This window comes from Telmatherina bonti, assembly GCF_933228915.1.
Source record: "Telmatherina bonti genome assembly, chromosome: 5".
Classification (NCBI taxonomy): domain Eukaryota; kingdom Metazoa; phylum Chordata; class Actinopteri; order Atheriniformes; family Telmatherinidae; genus Telmatherina; species Telmatherina bonti.
Genome location: NC_136623.1, coordinates 17,089,001 through 17,110,776, shown reverse-complemented (window position 1 = coordinate 17,110,776; position 21,776 = coordinate 17,089,001). Strand labels below are relative to the sequence as shown.

At 39.3% G+C, this 21,776-nt stretch overlaps 4 protein-coding genes across 4 annotated transcripts; 3 read left to right on the top strand and 1 right to left on the bottom strand.

The window, feature by feature from the left end:
* Nucleotides 1-4,540: 4,540 nt before the first annotated feature.
* LOC306756011 (uncharacterized protein) lies at nucleotides 4,541-5,492 on the bottom strand (the record flags this gene model as incomplete). The annotated part of the gene is made up of 3 exons (XM_079240628.1): nucleotides 4,541-5,117; nucleotides 5,199-5,349; nucleotides 5,453-5,492. The coding sequence occupies 3 exons, from the start codon at nucleotides 5,490-5,492 to the stop codon at nucleotides 4,541-4,543; spliced, it is 768 nt and encodes a 255-aa protein (XP_079096754.1).
* A 1,990-nt stretch (nucleotides 5,493-7,482) lies between these two features.
* On the top strand, nucleotides 7,483-8,742 carry LOC306755660 (uncharacterized protein; the record flags this gene model as incomplete). Its single annotated transcript, XM_079240152.1, has 4 exons — nucleotides 7,483-7,617; nucleotides 7,705-7,756; nucleotides 7,879-8,029; nucleotides 8,169-8,742. The coding sequence occupies exons 2-4, from the start codon at nucleotides 7,717-7,719 to the stop codon at nucleotides 8,740-8,742; spliced, it is 765 nt and encodes a 254-aa protein (XP_079096278.1). The 5' UTR covers nucleotides 7,483-7,617; nucleotides 7,705-7,716.
* A 5,867-nt stretch (nucleotides 8,743-14,609) lies between these two features.
* apoeb (apolipoprotein Eb) lies at nucleotides 14,610-16,811 on the top strand (the record flags this gene model as incomplete). The annotated part of the gene is made up of 5 exons (XM_079241040.1): nucleotides 14,610-14,822; nucleotides 15,011-15,071; nucleotides 15,160-15,313; nucleotides 15,419-15,706; nucleotides 15,793-16,811. 5 exons carry the CDS (start codon nucleotides 14,610-14,612, stop codon nucleotides 16,100-16,102), a joined length of 1,026 nt encoding a protein of 341 aa, XP_079097166.1. The 3' UTR covers nucleotides 16,103-16,811.
* Nucleotides 16,812-19,310: 2,499 nt separating this feature from the next.
* Nucleotides 19,311-21,479, top strand: apoc1 (apolipoprotein C-I). The gene is made up of 5 exons (XM_079240838.1): nucleotides 19,311-19,379; nucleotides 20,283-20,431; nucleotides 20,857-20,926; nucleotides 21,023-21,158; nucleotides 21,249-21,479. The coding sequence occupies exons 3-5, from the start codon at nucleotides 20,872-20,874 to the stop codon at nucleotides 21,301-21,303; spliced, it is 246 nt and encodes an 81-aa protein (XP_079096964.1). The 5' UTR covers nucleotides 19,311-19,379; nucleotides 20,283-20,431; nucleotides 20,857-20,871; the 3' UTR covers nucleotides 21,304-21,479.
* Nucleotides 21,480-21,776: the final 297 nt, after the last annotated feature.

Below are 21,776 nucleotides of genomic sequence, written 5' to 3'. Positions count from 1 at the left end.
GATTTAGAGTGTTTAATCAGAACAGGACAAAGGAGACATCAAGATGTAAAGAAATAGAAAAAATAACCATGGTGTCAACAAACTAACAAAGAACAACAATAACAACAAAAAACCCAGAGCTGACAATCAGCAGGAGCACCTATAAAAAAGACAGATAAGCTGGGAAAAAACAAGAATCACAAGAAACAGCAACACAAAGAAAAAGAAAAGAATTTAACCCTAGCTATTGCTGACTACAAGGACTGCATCAGCATGTAGGTTACTGAATGTGAGTGCAAAATATTTATGAAAAGTATTAAGTGATAAGGGTGATTGTGCATGTGCAACTGTGACTATGACCGCACGCCTGCAAAAATCAGAGGCAAAAAAAGATGGCCTTAACACCTGGGAGACCAGGAATAACCCCAGAGCACAAATCCCAGCCAGCCCACAACAGACAACTAGCCTGTGTTCCATGTCTCGCGGCCATGGAACACAGGCTTCAGGGGGTCAGGGACAACAGCCGATGGCGCTGCCAAAGGCTGGCAGAGCACAGAGGCCAGGGCTGCACAAGCCCATTCCCAACTGACTTTTTGACAGGTGAAAACAAGAAACGATTCCCAACTTGCAAAATTACAATGGCATCATTTGTAGATGGAATATTTGGCCTGTCGTTGATCTGGCACACGTTTACATAAATTCCTTTTCATTTGATGACAAAGATGTTGGAATATTGCTTTCTGTTTGAATTATAAAAGTGGCAATTATAAAAGTGGCAAAATGAGTGTGAAGGACAATACATGGAGGGACCTACCACCACCTTTCATGACTATTATTCCAGCAGTGCAAGTAAACCTGTTGGCTCACCGTTCTGTATTTCTTACAGCAGTAATATATTTCTACATTACAAAATAAAACATCATGTGAAGATATACAATTGAAACACTTTCTTTTCATGTTATATTATCATTTATATTGTGAAAATGTAGTATATATGTATGTATATATTTCATTTTGAACCACTTTAATCTTTTAAGTTACCTTTCTATCAAAATGGGTCACAGTTATCAGGTTCTTTATTACAAAGAAACAAGTAAGACTTAGTTATTTCCATGTTAACTTGCATCTCATCTCTCATGCAGCTGCTTTTTACAGACATACATACAATTTTGCACATTTAATTGGGCTACAGATGTCCGAGAATTGTTTTTGGAGTTTAACCATCAATAAATAACACTGCTAATGTTTTACCACTAGGGGGCAATGTAGCCCCATGTATTCTCATAAGAAACAGTCACCAGTCAGGCTTGGGGTCAATTTATAAAATGATCACTCATTCAATATTCTGTCAAAATACTGCCGATAATATCAAAATTGATTGAGTTTCGCTATAATTACCTTTTTTTTTTTTTTTTTTTTAGAATATGTCAACAATAAAACGTATAGATGCTGCCCCTGACAATGTCTTAACACCATTATTGGATAATTAATTAATTAATTCATAGAGTAAAGGTGCCTTTAATGCTATAGCTACGTAAGTTGTAGCAACTTACGCTTGTTGTAACTATTTGGTACGCTTGCTGCATATTTTCAAAAACATCCCAAATCTTGATTATTCAAAATTTGCTTTGAGGTTTTAATCGTGAATAATCTCAAATGTATGTTCAGACTGTTGCTATATGAAGTTTCCCTGATCAGAAAGGAGCAGCTTTTGTCAATCGAATCAATAAAATAAACAGTAACCTCATTACTTTTCACCAATGCCATTTTTGCTTGAGCATCACTCTGCAGGCTATGCTACAACTGGTTTACTGCAAGGACCAGTGTTCAATGCAACAAAACATTTACTCGAATTGATCTCTACGCGTACAGTTTCAAGAGAAAAGGTGATGTTTGGTTTGTCTTCGTGTCCTAAGGGCAGGACAGCAGTGTCCTTTACCATGTTCTTCCAACCCATGCTTTGTTCTCCAATCAATCCTGTTGCCTCCACTATGCATGCCCAAGAACATTCATGTTTGATTAACTGGTTATTCTTAATTTACCCTATGAATAAGTATGAATGTACTCAGCTGGTTGTCTTAGTTGTCTCTGGCATGACCGTGTGATTGACAGTCCAGACTCTATTCCATCTCCCATCTCCATGCATCCCTTTACTACTGGCAGCTAAGATAGGCTCCAATCTCCCCTCACCTTAAATAATCAGGCATAGAAAATAAAAGGAGTAAAATAATCAGGTTAGGACCAGAAATACATTCTTTTTACTAATTGTCCACTTTTATGGATATTATTTACAATTCATTCGAGGTTGCTCTGACAACTACCAAATGTACCATAATTTTTCCACCTTATTGTCATCTGTATCTACCCACACATTTTGAAAGTACAGTGTCTTTTAACTCCCTAACTATGTTATCTATGTATGTTGATATGTTGCAAGATGTTAGTGGGAAGTAATACCTTTATGACGTCAAACCCTGTGAGCAAAAACTGTGATGTACTGAGAAAGGAATATAGAGACAAACACAATGGTATTAGCTGTTTTCCTTCTATATGAACAAGGGCAATCTACTGTATATGTATGATTTGTTTAACACTGCAATGCTTTGTACTGTGGACCAACAACATTCTTAGCCACTCTAAAGTTGGGTTTGAATGGGTATAATGACACCCGAGTTGTTTTAGCCAGATATGTATTGTTTGTCCTTCGAACAAGTTTCTTTTATACCAACATTGTTGTTAAGTCTGAGTCAGTTTATTAAAGTTTTGAAGCTCTCACGCTTATCATTTTATGGACACGTTGTCTTCTTTGAGTATACATACATTATGCTCTGGAACTGTAAATGTTCAGAGGGCAACAAAGTGACAAACAATGCAGCCTGAAGGAGCTGTCTGCGACAAGTCCCCGACATTCAGCAGCTGCCTTTCTATTATCACTTGCTCTCATCTGCATTTCAAAACAACACCAACACCCTCGTTCCGTCTTCTTATCTACATAAAAACAAGATCAAAACTCTAGCAATACGTGAACGATGTGCCATTTTCAAAGACGCCTATTCATATCAGAGACCACCCTCATCCCGTCATTAGCATAGTCATAAAGTGAGATGGCTCAAACATCAGTGTCCACTGGGATCAATAAGGTAACAATGCTTTGGCCAATTTAACTGATAAGGCAGCATGAACAGCATGGACTCATGTTTCTGGGTGCTTGCACAAGTGCCAATCAGTTAAATCAGCAGGCTAACTTTGAGCTACAAGATTGCATATATGCAACCTCACAGAGCACTTGCAGTTTGACTTTTTTTTCCCTCTTAACGCTTTGAAATATGTGGGAAAACATTGAAATTTATATGCTGTTTAAATATATCAAATATAAAAGGAAAAGAAAATTTTGGTTTGTTTTCTCTAAATGAGAATTTGCCTGCAAGACTGCCGGTCTAATAGAGAATGCACAAAAAAACCATTAAAAAAGTTGTTTGTCAAAAACCTAGAAATCTGCTGGTTTTTTTAATCAATAAAAATTTGAATATTATGCTGGGACTGGGTTTAAACTTTATTGCGGTTTTTGTTTGCTTTGTTTTTAGCAGAGCACTTTTATGCAGTTTGTGTGTTAAAAGGTGAGCAGAGAACAAATGTATGTTTGGTACACACACATGTGTTCACGCTCGCGCTGTAGTTACTGGACTCTAACCCTCCACGCTGGAGGTTAGCACCGTCACCAAGAGGAGAATAAGGGGGATATGACTGTGTGTCAGATTTTTTATGACAAAGATAATACAGTTGTGTTAAAAAAAAGCACAGAAAAGGAAGTACGTTCCATTAAAGATTAAGATCTTTTCGCAAACAGATTTTCATGTAGGATCCAAAGAACTTTCCTCCTAAATCCTTCTCAGAATCAAATCGTTCCTTCATCTTTCTTTCAGTTGTGACATGGTTTTAGTGTAAACACATCTAAAGTGCAGTATCATGGCAAGCATTGACAAGCACAGAAAGAACAATTATCCATCTCCGGTGCAACTGTGAGACGAAACTGTGACAGGAACCAGCATGTGTTAAGACAAATACCAGTTGCTTCATGTGGAAAAAAACAGGTCCCATTAGTAATCACCACCTGTAACCAATCACAGCCACTAGATCCTTTGAGCAAAGTAAAGACAGTTCCATGAAAAACAGCTGTTTTGCAAGGAAATGCCTCAAAAACCTTTTGCATGTATAGGATGAGACTATGCATAGATTTGTACATTACCTCAATAAGTGCAGTTATGAAAAAAGAAAAAACAAAGTTTAGTTATGTGATTTATATGTTTATTTCAGATAACTTAGCAAAAAGGTCACAGCGACTAACTTAACAACACAGTAAAAACAGTATTTACATGTTTGACAAGTGCAGGGTTTTCTTTGAATTTTCTTTATAGCAATAAATATTATGTTCTGCATATGAAAACAGTTGGATTTGATGTCCAGTCCAAGTCCGATGTCTGATATATTTCATGTTACAAACAGAGGTGTGCCAACAAGGCCATGTTCTTCTTAAGTCATGTCTCAGGAGGTGAACTTGGATTTAGTTGGCTTCAACAAATGACTGGTAGAAGGAACTAAGCTGGGCGTGGAGGTCCTGGGCGTAGGGGTCCAGTGTTTTGCTCAAGTCTTCAGCGTAGGGGGCCACCATCTGTTTCACAAGATTGGCTCTCTGGCTCAGTTCCACCTGTACTTTCTCGGTCATGGGGGCCACGCTTTTTTGGAATTCCTGAAGATGCTGGTCCACCTTCAGCTTCAGGTCATCAGTATAGGGCCCCAGCTGAGCCTGGAGGTCCTTCACACTCTGCTCCAGGCTGATTTTCAGTTCCTCGCTCTTCTGCATCAGGGTGGTCCTCAGGGCATCAGAGTCCAGGGAGTCAGCATAGGGGGCCAGCTCCTGCTTGAGCTGCTCCACTCTCTGCTGGATCTGGGCCTTCATGTTCTCAGTATAGGGCTCCAACTTGTTCCTGACAGAGCTCAGCTCCTGGGTCAGCACATTTTTCAACACATCAGCCTCTGTGGTGATCTTGTTCACCAGGTCGTGGGCTGCAGGGGGAAGCTGCTCCTGCAGGGTGACTGCATACTTGCTAGCTATGTCAGCGCTTTCTGTCAGGCGGGCACTGGAGGGCAAACAAAGTGGTTGTCAGAACATCAGATGTTTTTACATAACAACCCTAATCATATGATATGTGTTCACTTACTTGATTTCCTGTCCAATTGGTGAGTTCCTGATCATCTGGAGGGTGTCATCAGCTGTCTGGGTGGCCTTGGCAATGTAATCCCAGAAAGCATCAGTCAGCACTTCCAGCTGAGGCTTGGGTGCATCAGCATAAAAGAGGTTGGCATTGCAGCCTGTTGGATGAAGATAACAATAGTGTGAAAGTGATGCTGATTTTCAGTTTGTGTCTAAATTTTCCATCAGATTTTCCTTCATATTGAAAACCCTGCAGCTTACCAGAGAGCACTGCGACAGCTAGAATCACAAACACCTTCATGACTGCACCCTGCTGAAAGATAGAAAAGGTTTCATTATTTGATTATTTCTATTAAAAACAAGCAAAAATATACTTATAATTGCCTTGTAAATTTTGTCAGCGACACAGTGTTACTCTCACCTGATTTGGGCTTGTGTATCTCTCAGTGTTTAATGTGTTTGTGAGTGTGTCGGATTGCTGCTTCCGCGTATATATACTGAAGTCAGATGACTGTTGTAGTCAAGAGCACAAAGTCCAAGAGTCCTTGCCATGCTGTCACAATGTTTTCCTGTGTCTGCTTCTTCTCTTTTATATATTTTCACAGAGTAGCTGGAAATCAGAAATGTCTTGGAAAGAAAAATGTAATATTTTAAAATATATTGGATTGGCTTTTCTCCAATCCCCAGCTAGAAAGCTTTTTTAGGGCACAGTAATTATATGTCGACGTAGTCTAGCACTACCAGCCTCAAGATAATTTCAGATAACGGCGATACGCTCACCATCGTGGACTTTGTCTTGAGGTCAAGCAACAAGAATTAAGAAGCGACGATACTAGATACAAATGAACTGATCTTCTCTTTTGAAATAATTTGAACAGACTGTTAGTTTATCACATCCATTATCATAATGGATTGCACACGGTTAGCCTTTACAGGTACACTTAATTTGATTTTCTTTTTTTTAACTTTTTTTTTCTACTTTTTTAAAAAAAAAGTATTTATAGCACAGTATTCTGTTCTCTTACACAATGATTAATTGCAAAAAAAAATAAATAAATAAAAAAAAAATAGAACCACTAAATGCTCTGGTTCAATAAGAGCTTGTAGAAAAACAGTTCTCTTCATCATGTGTCAGCTGTCAGACCAAGACAACATCTAAAACATGACAAGTTACTGAAACATTGATACTCAAAGTTTAAGTACACCCAAATTGTTTGAGAAGGAATCACCAGTGTATGAATTTCAGCATTTTTTCTGCACTCATGATAAAACATCATGGTACAATTTTATCAATTTTATATATATATATATATATATATATATATATATATATATATATATATATATATATATATATATATATATACATATGTATAAACATCAGTTAAATTGTGTTTAGCTTAAAAATTCTTTATTTTTAGTTTTAATCAATATTATTGACCTAGTCTCCATTGCTCTTGGTACAGTTTTATATTCATTCTGCCATTAGTGAAAACATTTTGCTGGTTGTATTGCTATGTAAGGGTTGTTTGGAAGTGAATGTCATCTTAACATTAAGTTGTACTAAACCCCTCATGAACTAACTTCTTGAAGGACTCTGACTACAAAATGTTCAACCTTTTTTTAAAATTAAAACTATTGTAATGTCTCACATAGGGATGAAGGGCTTTACTTGTCTGAGAGCAAACGGTGTCAAACTTAAAAATAAAGCAATCCAAGCAAAGTGCAACTCTCTAAAAGTGGTTCATGAGAATTGAACTACGGCGTGTCTGGTGTGAAACAGCAGCTACTTTGTCCCTCTGAGGCTGACGGTGCCTGAAACTGCTAACCTTTGGCCAGACAGACACATGGAATTGCTGCACATTGGCATGACAAGAGAGGAACAAGAATTATCGCTGTGATGTGAGCAGGCTAAATGTCATGCTAAAAGACACAATGCAGTATTTCATGTGAAATCAAATCTGAACATCAAAGAAATGAAAGTTGCAGAATGTGTCTGCTGTAACAGAGGTCTTCCTGCCTCCGAAATGAGAGACAACAGACAGTCAAATGAGGGTCATTTTGGGTTAACTCTACAGCTTTTATCCATCATTGGTGATGTCACACATATCCTTAGGTACTCATGTAAGACCAATGAACAATAATTGTGATTTTAAATAAAATTCCTAAGTTCCTGGACAAATGAAGCTGCATAAAGAGTTATGTATTGCTTATTGATGTAAAATCAGGAGTTTGTATATGAATGTTGCATGATTTTCTAGGAAAAGATGTCAGCTTGGGATAACAGGGTGAGGCAAGGTGACAGCAAGGCACTACTTCTTGGACTTTGGGATCATTACTGTCTGGCTTGCTATATAAGCTGCAGAGCTTCAGCAGCTCAACACAAGCACAACCAAGTGGATTTACAGACACACTTGCAAACTCAGGTAAGAAGAAGAAAGAGGGGCTACTAGCTTCATCTCAACTGCCTGGTGAAAATGCTTTGGTGACTAACAGATATTTTCTTCTCAAAGGGTCAAAGAGCCATGAAAGTCCTTGCTGTGCTCGTGCTCGCCGTTTTCACTGGTGAGAAGTCAGCATTATTCTTTTGCAAATGCAAGCCTATGTGACTGAGGATGCAGTGCATAAATTTCCACTCAAACAACTTTTCTACAGTTCTCTAAACTTGTGTCTGTGTCCCTTAACAGGCTGCAATGCCCACCTTCACTCTGCCGATGCACCCATGCCACAGATGGAAGTGGTGACTGAGGCTTTCTGGGACTATGTTGGCAAAGCTACCCAGACAGCTGATGACACCCTCCAGATGATCAGGAAGTCTCAGATTGGACAGGATGTCAGGTAGGTCATATATGACTGTGGGGAAATGCTAACAATATAATAATTGGAAAATGAAAAAGAAAAGAATCTCAAAAGCATTCACAAATATGGCATGAAATCTCACAGTGGTGCTTTCTTCCTATGTCACCTTTTCATCTAGTGCCCGTATAACCGAAAGTACTGAACTGGCCAGCAAATACGCAGCCAGTCTGCAGGAGCAGCTTCCCCCTGCAGCCCAGGATATGATCACCAAAGTCACCACAGAGGCCGAGGTCTTGAGAGAGCGTGTGACGCAGGAGCTGAGCACAGCCAGGGAGAAGCTGGAGCCCTACACTGAGAACTTGAAGACCCAGATCCAGCAGAGAGTGGAGCAGCTCAAGCAGGAGCTGGCCCCCTACACCGACTCCCTGGACTCCGAGGCCCTGAGGACCACCATTATGCAGAAGAGTGAGGAGCTGAAGACCAGCCTGGAGCAGAGTGTGAAGGATCTGCAGGGTCAGCTGGGGCCCTACACCGATGACCTGAAGCTGAAGGTGGACCAGCATTTGGAGGAATTCAAAGAGAAAATGGCCCCCGTCACCCAAAGAGTTCAGACCGAGCTCACACAGAGAGCTCAGCAGGTGAAAGATATTGCCACCCCCTATGTTGATGAGCTGAGGGAGAAACTGGACCCCTACACCCAGGACCTCCAGGCCCATCTCACCTCTCTCTACGAGTCCTTTGTTAAAGCCTAAGTAAACCATTAGTTAATAGTGAAGAAAAGGACCTGCATTTAATGAAACAGAATAGTCAGATCTCTGATCTAAAAGAACATGCCCATGCTGATACAGCAATACTAATTTACAATATTTGAAAGCTGAAGATATTTTAAGATATATTTTCATTGTCAAAAGAAAGTAAATACATAACAAATAAGTGTTGGTCTGTGATCACACACTGTGTGTTGTCTTCCTGTTTTATGGAAAATAAAGTTAAAGCAAAACTATTTGAGAGTAATGTCTTTTGTTTTTTTAAAATCATGGAGAATAGTGTGTCGGTAAGCTTTTCTTGTAGACTCTAGCAAGAGAAAAACAGCATAGCTACTCTGAAGGAGTTTTAATCAATGCAAATGATACAAACACATTACACACATATAACCATTTAATATTTTTTAAATATTCAAATATAATCAGAACCAAGCATAGAAATACACTCATAATGTGATCAGATTAATAAAAGCTATTGGAATATTTACATTGAACGGTGTTTGAGCTCTCTCAAGGGGAGAGGTCATGCAGAAGGGGTTCAGAAAAGATCTGCTTCTCCTTATGGAGAGAGGAGTTAGAGGAGGTGGTGGGGGCCTCTGGTCAGGACCCCTTCTTGACTCCTCCCAGGTTAGATATTCCAGGCAAATCCCACCAGGAAGATACCCCAAGGAAAAGCCAAGACACGTTGGTGGGACTTTGTCTCTCAGCTGACATGGGAATACTTTGGGATTCCCCTGGATGAGCCGGAAGAAGTTACCGGGTTACTGGACGTCTGGACTTCTATGCTTAAGCTGCTGCCCTTATGACCCCAACCAGCATAATCAGCAGACAATGGATGGATGGATGGATGGATGGATGGATGGATGGATGGATCGACGTGTCAGGATCAGAACTGCTTATGAAGCAGTAAAAGTGGATCCTCTGACCTAATAAATGATTTTGTTTCTACATTGTGTCATTCTACTATCCTAAAAAAGATCCTAAAAACTCTCTGAAACCTTCAGAAAAACTGGTTGTGTCTTTTTTCAGGTATATATTAAGATTTAAAATGCATTTCACATAAGTCTCTTAACTGAAATAAAAAAAAAAAAAATGCATTTTGCCCTTAATCTCAATCAAGGCTCACCAACCCAGTAAATCCATGGAATACACAGACAAAGGAAAGTCTTTAGGAGATCAAAATCTTCACGCCATCTCAAGTCAAGTCTTGCAGATTGGCCAGAAAGGGTGCATTCAAGGAAAAATCTCTTTAATCTTTATTGAAAAATAACACTGGATTAAGTTAAAGTCAGTCTTTTTAAAAGGCAGAAATAGCTCTTTAAAAACATTTGTAAAGACAGAAATGCAAGTTAGCAAAAGAAAACATCACTGCAGACCACAACACATTTTCAGAGGAACCTAATAACAGCTGTGAAGTATTGTGGTTTCAGACTCATTGCCTCAGTGACTTACTAGTTGGTTACTGATGTGTGTAAAATAAAAAATATTCAGTTGTCCACAACACCAATAGTGCTTGAAGACACTGAAATATTATCAAACTGAAGCTTAAAGTGGAATATTTAGGATGGCAAAGGTCCTCTGTATTTCACTAATCCACAATGAATGGCTCAAAAAAAGAAGAATTTCTTAAATAAATGGTCAAGCTGAAACCCACATGCTACTTTCATCTTGGTGTAGGGTGGGTATTATGACAGGGCATGTTCAGGTTTGCCTCTGCAAGTCTGGAAATTCACAAACATATCCTGCTTTCACGTGTTTGTCTTATTTGTTTTTCCCGTTAAACCTCCATCTCTGCTGCCAGATCACTCCCACACTCCCAGTTATGGAAGGCAAAGTAAATGCCTGCATTTGAAGTGTAATGTTAAGTATGAATAGAAAAAAACCCTGAAAAAATGGGTAAAACTAACTACTGAGGCCTAAAAATGACTGTTACACCCTTTTACTTCATTAAAATACAATTATCACTGTTTTTCATTTTAACATAAATCCTTGAAATGTATTATTTCTGTATGACAGAGATATTTTTTTAACTACAAACACAGAAATAATATTAATGCCACAAAAATGAACGTTTCTTCAGTCTCTGCTTGGAAAAAAAAAACTCGGTCTACCTCTTCACCACTGACACACCCCTGGAGGATTCAGTTGTGGATACAGGGCATGCTTGGATTTGCTTTTGCATGTCTACAATTTCAAAAACATCAACTGCTTGTACTTTCTTTTCTCTCTTTTTTTTTTTTTCCTGTTTTCCTGTTTTCCTGTTGGTGCCTCCATCCCTGCTGCCAGATTGCTCCCACGCTGCCTTGCCCAGTGGCAAATAACATTCCTCTGTTCTGCCCCCAGCTGTCCCAGCTCTGCACACTGTTAATCCTGCACACACACAGACACACACATAAAACCTGGCAGAATTATTAAGGCTGTTCATGAGAATAGATACATTAGAATAGATACATAGAAGAAAATGCATATCTGAACTATAGAAAACTTTAAATTTCTAAAAATGGACGTTTTCATTTGCAGTAACATAAATGTTTCTATAAAATATAATGATTTAAAGGTAGTATGTCAGAATTACTAATGTCTAGTTGTAATTATGGGTATAGGAATTACCTCAAATACACTGCAAAAACTCAGCCTTGAAAAACTACGGTATACAAAAATTACGTAAATGTTGCTTAAAATAAGATAAATTATCTGCCAACAGAACAAGAAAATTTGGCTTGTCAAGACTTCCCAAAACAAGTAAAAATACTCTTAAAACAAGAGGAATTCTCTGGCATAAAAACTAAGAATGATCTTACCTTTAAAAATGTAAGATTTTTAATCTTACTTAGATTTCAGTTTTTGCAGTACACCAACCATAACTGTGAATGCATGGTGACCGTAAGCGATTCATTGTATGACAATAAATACACCAGTCATTTTACGAGTGATAAGATAACATACAAACACAGTTTTTAATATTATGTCCATTTTTTCTATTAATGAACTTCTTTTTCTGGGCACTGATGTTTCTGTCATGTATTAGCAACTTTAACTCCTGTATGAATTTATTGCATTCAATGTTACCAGGTACCAGTGAGACCATGGAAGAAGACATTTTGAAAAGGATGACATTTGATACTACTTAAATATCTTCGTTAGCGGCAACAAAGAGATAGTTAGCTTAGCTTAGCCTTAAGTCTAGAAGCAGCTTACCTGGCTCTGCTCAAACATGGATTTATGCATTATTTGCATCTAAAGCGCATGCTGCAGTAGCAACGCATCACTGAGTCACACATACTAAAATTGAATCCTTGTTGATAATGAAGGTGAAAACACTACAGGGACTGACTGCAGTGATGAATTTAATCAGACTCCCACATTCTGCAACAATCAGCTGATACCACTCTGATTCATACCCACATGATGATCTGGCAAGAGGTTAACATTTTTTTTCACTCAATTTTATAAGTTTGTTTTTAATTCCACTAATCAGCATAAGAAAAGATTAAAAGGAACACTGACAAGAAAAGGGGGCTAAGACATGCTTCAAAGTCCACCTGGTTGTAAAACACATACTGTAAATGTGTTGGCAACTTTTAACCCACAGTCTATCAGTACAGTAACTTCACCGACTCATCTAAACAGATGACTGTCACTTAAACGAAGTGAGATCACCCATACCAAAAACCAAATTCCTGGGGTTGCTTTTGTTCAAAAGCTAAATCCTCCCCCCTCACATACTCTCCTTCTTCCATTGTTGTGGAGCAAAGGAGAAGCAAATGTAGTTTGGCTGACAATCAGATTTTTCACTGTATTACCTCATAGTTTTTCTTCATTTTCTCAGTTTCACTTCTCCATCTGACTTCTACCCCTTTGTCTTGGAGAAGACATTTAATCTCAAGTGTCATAAGCTAAAGGTGGCCTGCTGCCTTTGCACACGGTTCATATTAGGGTACATCAAAAAAAGCAACTGTAAACAGACATTTCACACAACTTCAAAAGATTTCATGAGACCATAAGAATAGAAAAATGAAAAAAAGTGATCATTGCGTGACAATGTTGAGGCAGAATGGTTGGATTGATCTGCCAGTTTTCTGGTCCACTTTAAAGTGGATCACAATGGTTATAAAGCTCAACGTTTACCTTACTGTGTGACACGCCTCAGCAGTCACTTGATATACATGTCAACCTACTTTAAACGTTGTTCCTTCAGACAAGTTTCTGTGAAAATAACAGTACAAAGAAATCTTCAGGCTGACAACAAAGAGGCCAAGTCCTAAAGGGCGAAGGTAATTAAACATGTGATCAACAGTGATGGAATCAGACTGACAGTGTTACAAATAATAATTTGATTTAATCAGGAGTTACTTTAAGAAAACCACAAACTGCAGTGACTCCGCTAGACAATAAACTGTTTACTTATCTGAAACTGAATTCATGATATTATGTGCAGATCTCCCATATATTGTGTCACTGAAAAGTTTGAGACATAACAGGTAAAATGTGAGTTGTATATCACCAAAAGTTTTGATTACTGCCACATTTTAGGTTTGACACCCTGAGTAATTGTTTTGCTTGTGTTTTGCTACCAAAGAAACACAAATCTTCTGAAACCACAGCGGTAAAATAACTGATGACAGACCAGGGATTTGTATTTGTCTAACTGGGGTCGAACAAAATGAACAGCAGGGCTTGTGACAATTAAACTTGGTCTCTATCAAAAAAATATTTGCGGGTTTAGATAAATTCTTTCTTTGTCAGAAAATCTTGAGGATAAAGTGGCTAATATTTCTCCTATGTATTTAGCTTGGCAGCGCCTGTATAATTTATTTCTTTTGTGGGGTGTCTTTGCATCATTCTGGGAAATTTATCAGCAGTAATCCCTCTTTTGTGCAGTTGGTTTATCACAGAAACCAAACTGTCTGCAAGCAAAAACATGCCCATCTTGTCGTGCAAACATATTATTTGTTCCTCAGATACAGGATATTTCAACCTTTGTGCAGCTGCACTGTGAAGAAATTCCATTAAAAAATAAAGATGACACTCATACAATCTGATACACGAGGTTCCTGTGCAAATGTGCTGTAGGCTGTGTGCTGGGGGAGGTTTGCAAGTCTTTCTGTGTTGTTTACCTGGTCTGTCAACAGGAAATGCTTGTAAAGCATTTAAATAGAAATAGGTGATGAAAGGCTTTTTTGCACCCTGCTGCCAGAGGATTTGTATTCAGATAAGACCATATGGTGACAGTGATCAAAAGAGAAGGTGCTAAGTTGTAATCAGTTTACACATACCTGCAATAAGCAGAAGGGAGGGAACTATTTCAATCTGTTGCTTGAGTCAAAGTGGCACTGAAACCAAAGACAAAGCCAGAAAAGTAAGAAGTTCAACCAAAACAGAAAAAGGTTTAGTAGACAATTATAACCCACAGTCTGATTTGTTGATCAGTCTAGTTAAAACTAAAGTAAACTGATGAAACTATGTACATGAGTCTACCTGACAAAACCCGTTTCGTGATCATAAATCAACATTTATGCAGAAACTGCAGGTCACTTTGTGTTATATTGAACTTCTGCAAAGCATTTGCACATCTGTAATGAGGCATCTCATTGTTAACAATGACATAAATGTTTTGGTTTTTTTTTAAATATACTGACGAATTTCTTTCTTTCTTTCTTTTTTTTTCTCGCAAAAAATCCGACCTCCACCCCTGACTGAAGCAAGAAACTGTAAGAACCAGCAGAGGAACTGTCAATTTTGAGGGGGGAAAAACGTGGCAAGCTATGGAAGAACTTTCATCCGCAGTGTGGACGTGAAACTTTCACCTCATTAAATTTCGTGTCAGCCAGAAAGCCCAGTCATCTCCTGTAACGATGCAAGGCGGTGAGAACTTCGGACGCGCTGCTGGTGTCACGTTGCGCGCGTGGAGACAGGATTCTGGGCAGACAAATCATCACCGCGTGAACGCGCGGCGGAGAGTGCGTTTTTACCCCCCCCTCCTTCCTCCACCTCCGACAGAAGCCTCCTGGGACTATAAAAGGCTTCAGTCACCGTCCTGGCAGCACGGAGGAAGCTCGACCTCTCAGGTGAGTAACAGTCCACAGAAGCTGCTTCTTACTTGCTAAGCTCCTGGTAAATGTTGCTTTATTTTTATGAGGTGTCTCGTTGCTTTATTTTCTGTACTTATAAATCTATACATGGCTTTCCTGAATGTTGTGAGAGCATCCTCACGCATTGTGCCACTTTCATAACTTATTTATTGTGTCTTTCCCAGTATCTGTGTCCAAACACCATGAAGGCTGTGGCTCTGATTCTTGCTCTTGCAGTTATCACTGGTAAGTTTTCTGCAGCTTTACCATCAACAAGACTAATTTTGTAAATATGGAGCTTTTTATTCATGCTTTGCACATGTGTCCATTGTAGGCTGCAATGCCCGTACTTTGCCCCCGCCTGATGCCACCATGACTCGCCTGGAGGGCAGCGTGGACCGCTTCTGGCAGTACATCTCAGACCTGGGCAAACAAGCTGATGGAGTGGTGGACAGCATCAAGGCCTCTCAGCTCAGTCGAGAGCTTGAGTATGTGCACAATTTTTTACTCATCTCATTTAGAATATCTCCTTCTACATTGCTTGTTTGATGTCAGTTTCCTTATGTCTGATCATCTGTTTCCTCTGTTTCTAGCACCCTGATCACTGACACCATGGCAGAGCTGACCACATACAGAGAGGAGATCCAAAGCAAGCTGGCTCCTTTGGCTACAAGCTCCTCTGGCCAGCTGGTGGAGGACCTGCAACTTCTGGCCAACAAACTGCAGAAGGACATGACTGATGCCAAAGAACGCAGCACAGAATACCTCGGTGAGCTCAAAACAATGGTGCAGCAGAATAGCGAGGATGTCCGTAGCCGCATCAGCACCTATTCCAACAAGCTGAGGAAACGCCTGATCAAGGACACCGAAGAAATTCGCGAGTAAGTTGCATTAAGGCTTATAAAACTTTAAGCCTTGTGTTTATTTTTAATGTGAAACCTAACCCTTGTCTTCTTTTTCATTACAGTACTGTATCCACCTATGTGAGTGAGCTTCAGTCCCGCACCTCCCAGAACCTGGGCGCTGTAAAAGAGCAGGTTGAGCCCTACGCCCAGCAAGCCAGTGATGTTGCCACTCAGAAGCTGGGTGAGATCTCGTCAATCCTGGAGACTCAGGCTGAGAGCATCAAGACCCATCTAGAGTCCAGCATGAAGGACCTGCGCAGCTCCATTGACAACAGGATGGATGAGATAACAGACCTGTTTGCCCCATATGCCACCAAGCTCCGTGAGCATATTGAAACCGTCATGGACAAAGTCAAGCAGACCACTGCCTAAAGAAAGACTGATGGTTATTAAAGGCTGTAATTGGTAGCAGAAGGAGTGTAAAACCACTGATTAGTGGTGAAGGAAAGGAAGAAAGTTGAGAGTTACTGATTATGTACCTTTTGCATTTCAGTGTTCAGGATAAAGGGAGGGGATAAGAAGGGAGAGATGAAGCTGCATCTTTTACAGAATTGTCAGCAGATGGGGCCGTAATTCAGCAAAGTTGCCCTCTTTTGTTCCTGTCCTCTCTCTCGATCACTGAACACAAGCACCACATTTCATTATTCCAAAACAAGACAGTTATTTGTAATATGCTTTACTTTTCTACTTTAAAGTGTTACCATGTTTTCTGTAGTTTCAGTAAGTATGGTAAGTTTCAGTTTCACACAGGGCTCCTCTCATCCTTTATGCATCAATAACAATTGTCTTTATTTTCAATGAATGCACTAAATAATGTTTGCAACTTCAGAGTCCCATACAGACATGTCTGTTATTTTCTTCTAACCATCCTGCACTGTATGTTAGTCCATGTTAAACCTTACAGAAAAGCAAAATAAAGTGACTTTATACATATTTGACAAGCGGTGAGTAAAGTGCAGGCCTGCCTGTCGCTTTTCCACAAGCAACCATTGTGTTCCAGATGTATGCCCAACATGCTGCTCTCTATGAGCACACTGCCTGTGCCTGCAGTGTGCTGAACATTGCTGAGTGAATAAAGAACTCTTGAAAAGAATCTTCCTTCTCATTCTGTTTTTCTGAATCTATTATTCAAGGGAAGGTCTAGGTGCATTGTAACTTAACAGTTTGATACACTCGTCTTAATATAGTGCACATAAATCAATCTGAACTTAACCAGCGCAGATGATCCAACTAAGCAACTGTTAATTTACTTAACAGTTAACATTGATTGTATTAAGCTGATTGATATAAGGTATAATTTATTCAATGCATGTAAAGCATTAAGCAGTTATGAAGGTTCTTACATGAGGTGACCACATGGGGGGGGGGGGGGGTTTCATAATCCTGTTTGCATCTCATATGTATTCTCTGCTCATATTGCAAAAAACATGCTCATTAAGTTACTGGTCCCAAAGCTTAATTGCTTATCTGCATGAAGTAAGAAGCATGAAAGGCAGCCTGTCTCTCCTTGTCCAGTTTTGTGACAGACATTGCTGACCTTTTACTATTTCACCCCGCCTCTAGTCCATTGTTAACAAGGAGAAGTGTTGTCTCCAGACCCTCACTGCAAGCCTCAGAGATCAGATTATTAAAACACAAAAGTTGGCATTTTGCCTCTCCTTTAACCTGTTTTCCTCCCCCAACTCTCTGTATTAACTCCCATTGTACAGCCACCCCCACATCGCATATCCTCTGTGTTGCTCTCGTCCAGACTTGTAAAGATTTGCTTCCAGATTCCTTTCTCTTGATCTCAGCAGGTATTTGGGAACATTTTGTGCAATGGATTGAGTTTTTTTTTCACAGTGACAAAGTGCTAACTCAACCTTTATCTCGACCTAACTTATCCTGCAAGCTATGCTTTTGTGCAAGAACAAATCTACTGATAAGAGACATAAACAACAGCAGCAGCTATGTGCACATTTAAGTTTCACAGTATGTTTGTGCATGACATGCCCAATCTCCTCCAGCTGTACTCTTGTCTCACGCTGAGCAAAGGAAGAAGAAGACTTAATGATCAGCATTCCAAATTTATTACATTTAGTAGCTTTATCCGTTCTTTCAGTGGTGGTAAATGCAAAAAACTGGACAGAAAAGTGAAGAAGTCCACCCGCTGTGTTTGATGAGCGCTTTACGTCTGTTAAACACAGCAGGATTTTTCCTTTAAAGTACAGAGCAGAGGCCAGCAGAGGACACCACTTGTCCCCTTCTCATCTTCCCTCCTCTGACCTTTCCACTTCATTCCAGACTCCAGAAAGATGCAGCTGTGTTTTCTTTATTGGAAGATTTTCCTCTCTGAAAATGAAGATACACAAACTGAGCTTCAGGAACAGAACACATATTTTCTGGGGGGTGAAATCCCTTTAGGTGCATGCAGTAGAAAGACAAAATTATTTAGATTTCCTTCTTTTGTTTATTTATGTTTTATAAATATACCATATTAGAAATGAGGAGAAAAACTGGTCAAACTGTTCATATATAGAGTGCAACAGCAACAAACCACCTCCATGGATTGTGACAAAACATGTTTACAAGTTCCTTATGTGTTAAAGGGCATTGCACATGAAGTGAAAGAATGACAAACTCTATGACCAGGTGTTTATCCCGTATGAGATCATTATTTTTTAGGTATCAGTGTTTATCTTCTAACCAACAAGTGAAACTCCTACAGCACACAGCCACTTGTGTACAGGGATTACTCATAGATGGTAAAAACAGGAAAACCACAAGCATCCAGCTACTTCAGCATTCATGCTCCGTCTGTTCCTATACCGTGTCTGCAATCTGAGCACTGCCCTGCAACACGCACAAAACAAAAACTCCAGCAAATTAGCAGGTGCGAACTAGCCCATGACTGCGAGTAACCCCTCTGCAAACACCCCTGCAGACATTTTACCTCTTTTTTTTTTTTTTACAACTCACATCCTTTCCGTCCTCTTTAGAGTTGGCACAGAACATCAGTCACCACAGGGGCCTTGGCCAAACACAAAAAACAACCTTTTTGTTCAGCTTGTTATTGCAAATTGGGAGCACACCAGACATGCACTTTCACACCCTATGCCTCCTGCAATTATTCAAGAGGTGCTCGTATGCATGCAAGCTCAAACTCATACATACACCCACTGGCCACTTCATTACAAAAGAAATGGAGATTGGGTCACTCAAGGGTAATGTGTGAACGATGAGGCATGTGAAGGCTCATTTAACTCCACTGTAGGCTTTTCATTACAGCAATAGTCGCAATAAGTGGACTTTTGGGCCTTTTCAACAGGCGGCTTGGTGTGAAAACAGAGACATGAGCAACAATAAAGGTTTTTAATCGTTAGATGCAAACTTCTAGGTTCAAACTCACGTCTGAGGTAATCAGAGATCACTGCAGTTCATCCAACTGCACTGCTTTTCTGTCTCCTGATAATCACATATGGTTTTACTTCCCTTTTCAAAGAGGGAAGGTCTGGACAAGAGACAAACAGACAGACAAATGTGGCAATGCAATTCTAAGTAGAGCAAAGAATGGAAAAGCACCCAAACAGACACGCAGGCAGTGTGCCTGAGTGAACAGGCTGCTACCGACTCTTGTCCTCAATAGAGCGCAAAGGCAAAATTAAGAAATGTAAGTCCCAAGAAATCACAGATAATGATTTGTCAGCAAAGCTTAACAAGAGGTAAATTTAAAAGACAAATATTGCAACTTTTATTCATCACTTAAAGCAGTTACCAATGATTGTTTGACTTAACAACATAAACGTTTTCATGCTAAAATGTGTTTTAACAAACTGACTGCAAAGCAGCTTTTGCATATTATCACAGTGATGATGAACACATGAGAAACACCAAATTAAATTTAACGTTAATTTTATAATAATTCCACAAGCTGCATGATTTAAAAAGGCTGCAATGTATTTTATTAAAAATAAATGTGGTTTTTTTTCAACTGTGCAAACTTTAACAATGCAGTCATTGTACTTGATGTAGCATCAAGACTTGTACCAAAAAAAAAAACAGAGCCTACAGTTTATCAAATGCAATTTTTATAAGAATTTTTTTTTTTTTTTTTTTTTTTTGGGCAATTTGCAAGATATTAAGAATGTACATCACTATCATTCCAAGTAAGCATAGAGTCAAATCTGGTTGTGGAGCAGTTTAACCATTATTTTTTTTTTTACATCAAAACCCAGATAAGCCTCCGCCTGTAATCCTACACTCTGCTTGACAGTGTGGCGTCTTGTCAGGTCCAAAGGAGCTTCCAAATGGCCATTTTTTTCACAATTCTATCTGCTGTGAACTATGTTCCTCTACAGCACATCTCAGCTTATCTGCTTACACTCTTTTTGTTTTTTGTTTTTTTTAACTGAAGGATTAGCTCAGAAATGTGTTTCCTTGTCACCGCTTCTTTTAATGTATACACTAAATATAAACTACTGTACAGTTGGCACAATTTCAATTGTTTAAGTTTGCAGGGAAGTTCTTTTATTAAATTTTTAAATTAAAGTATAGTGGGTGCTGATCAATAAAGGGGCAGTGACACGTCAAGGCCATCCTGTGCATGCTGACCAAGTCTGGTGCTTTGCGTCACCCCCTGGAATCTGCAGGCTTATAAAGAGGAGCGCGCACGCTTGCGCTTTACAACACTTGATTTGTATTCTCATCTGAGTTGGAAAACAGGTATGTTTCAACAATTTATCTAAATGAACAGAAGATATGTTTAGACGCTTTATTTATCACAGAAATGTTTAGTAAGAAAGTAAATTTCGCAAATGTTGGAGCCTTTTTATCAGAAAGATTTCCACGTTAAAAAAAAAAATATTTATTACAGATGATGATACGTTGTAAGTAGGAGGCACACTTACGCACCTTGGGAAATAATTTGGAAGTAAGCTTTAAAGGATTAACTGTTGAGCAAGTGATTAATGTCAGGGACCAATTTAGATGGGAGCTGTCCAGCCGCTGTGGTGCTGACATGCGTGTGCGCAATCTTTGAACGAAAACGATCTTTTTCAGCCCACTAATATCGGTCATTTCTCTCCGAAAGATAACTTTTGTGCAACAGTTGAAGCAGCAAACATACATCTGATTCTTTCCATTCTCAGGGAACCACAGGCAAGATGAGACTGTACCTCGCAGTTGCCGTGCTGATGCTGGCTTTTATCGCATACACAGGTAGGTCCGCACTTGATGGCGCATTTTAAAACTTCTCTAATATGACTTTTTTTTTTTCTGGTCATTTTGTAAAATCGCATGTGCTCTGACCTGCAGAGGCTCAGGATGAGACAATTGAGGAGAAATTTAACAAGTTCGGCCAACAGCTCGGCGAAATGGGCAAAACCCTGGCCGAGAAAGCCAAGACAACTTTTGAAGACATTCACACCAGCGAGTTTGCGGAGACCACCAGGTGGGCGCGCGCAGTAAAGAAGCAAATTAGCAGTGTCTTAATCCTCTGCTGCAGATTTCTAACTCACCATTGTTTCTATATTTTCCTCAGGAATTGGTTCACTGAGCAATTTGAGAAGCTTAAAATCAAGCTTGGGGAACAGTAACGTGCTTCACCCCAGACAGGACCCTTTCTACCTGCTGACCTCCAGCTTTGATGGACCATCATGTTGAAGGACAAAGGAGGGTGGGGGGTGCTTTGCACAATGATCTTTTCAAAACGGTTACATTTCTCAATGTAATGAGTAAATAGAGTGCACTCTGTAAGGGGCAAAACGTGAAAAAGTGCAATAAAAAAAAAACGAAACAAAACAAAGTATTTTTTGATGATAAAAAAAAAAAAAAAAAAAAACCCGAAAAACTTTGTTAACATCTGTTCTTTTTCAAGGCAAATAAAATGAAAATTTCTGTACAAAATGAAATGGTCTTTCAGAGTTTGTCTTAAGCGTGTTTGATATAAATGAATATGAGTTGAAACTACTGGTCTGCAACACATGATTTTCACTTTGACTGAAATGTTTGCAGTCTGCGATGTCACACAGCACTCTGCACTGCACGCTGAACCAGAGAATACGAAAGA

Coding starts and splice junctions, on each gene's coding strand:
- apoc1 (XM_079240838.1), top strand. CDS start 20,872: ATGAGACTGTACCTCGCAGTTGCCGTGCTGATGCTGGCTTTTATCGCA. Junction 20,927..21,022: donor GGCTTTTATCGCATACACAG/GTAGGTCCGCAC, acceptor TCTGACCTGCAG/AGGCTCAGGATGAGACAATT. Junction 21,159..21,248: donor GAGTTTGCGGAGACCACCAG/GTGGGCGCGCGC, acceptor TATTTTCCTCAG/GAATTGGTTCACTGAGCAAT.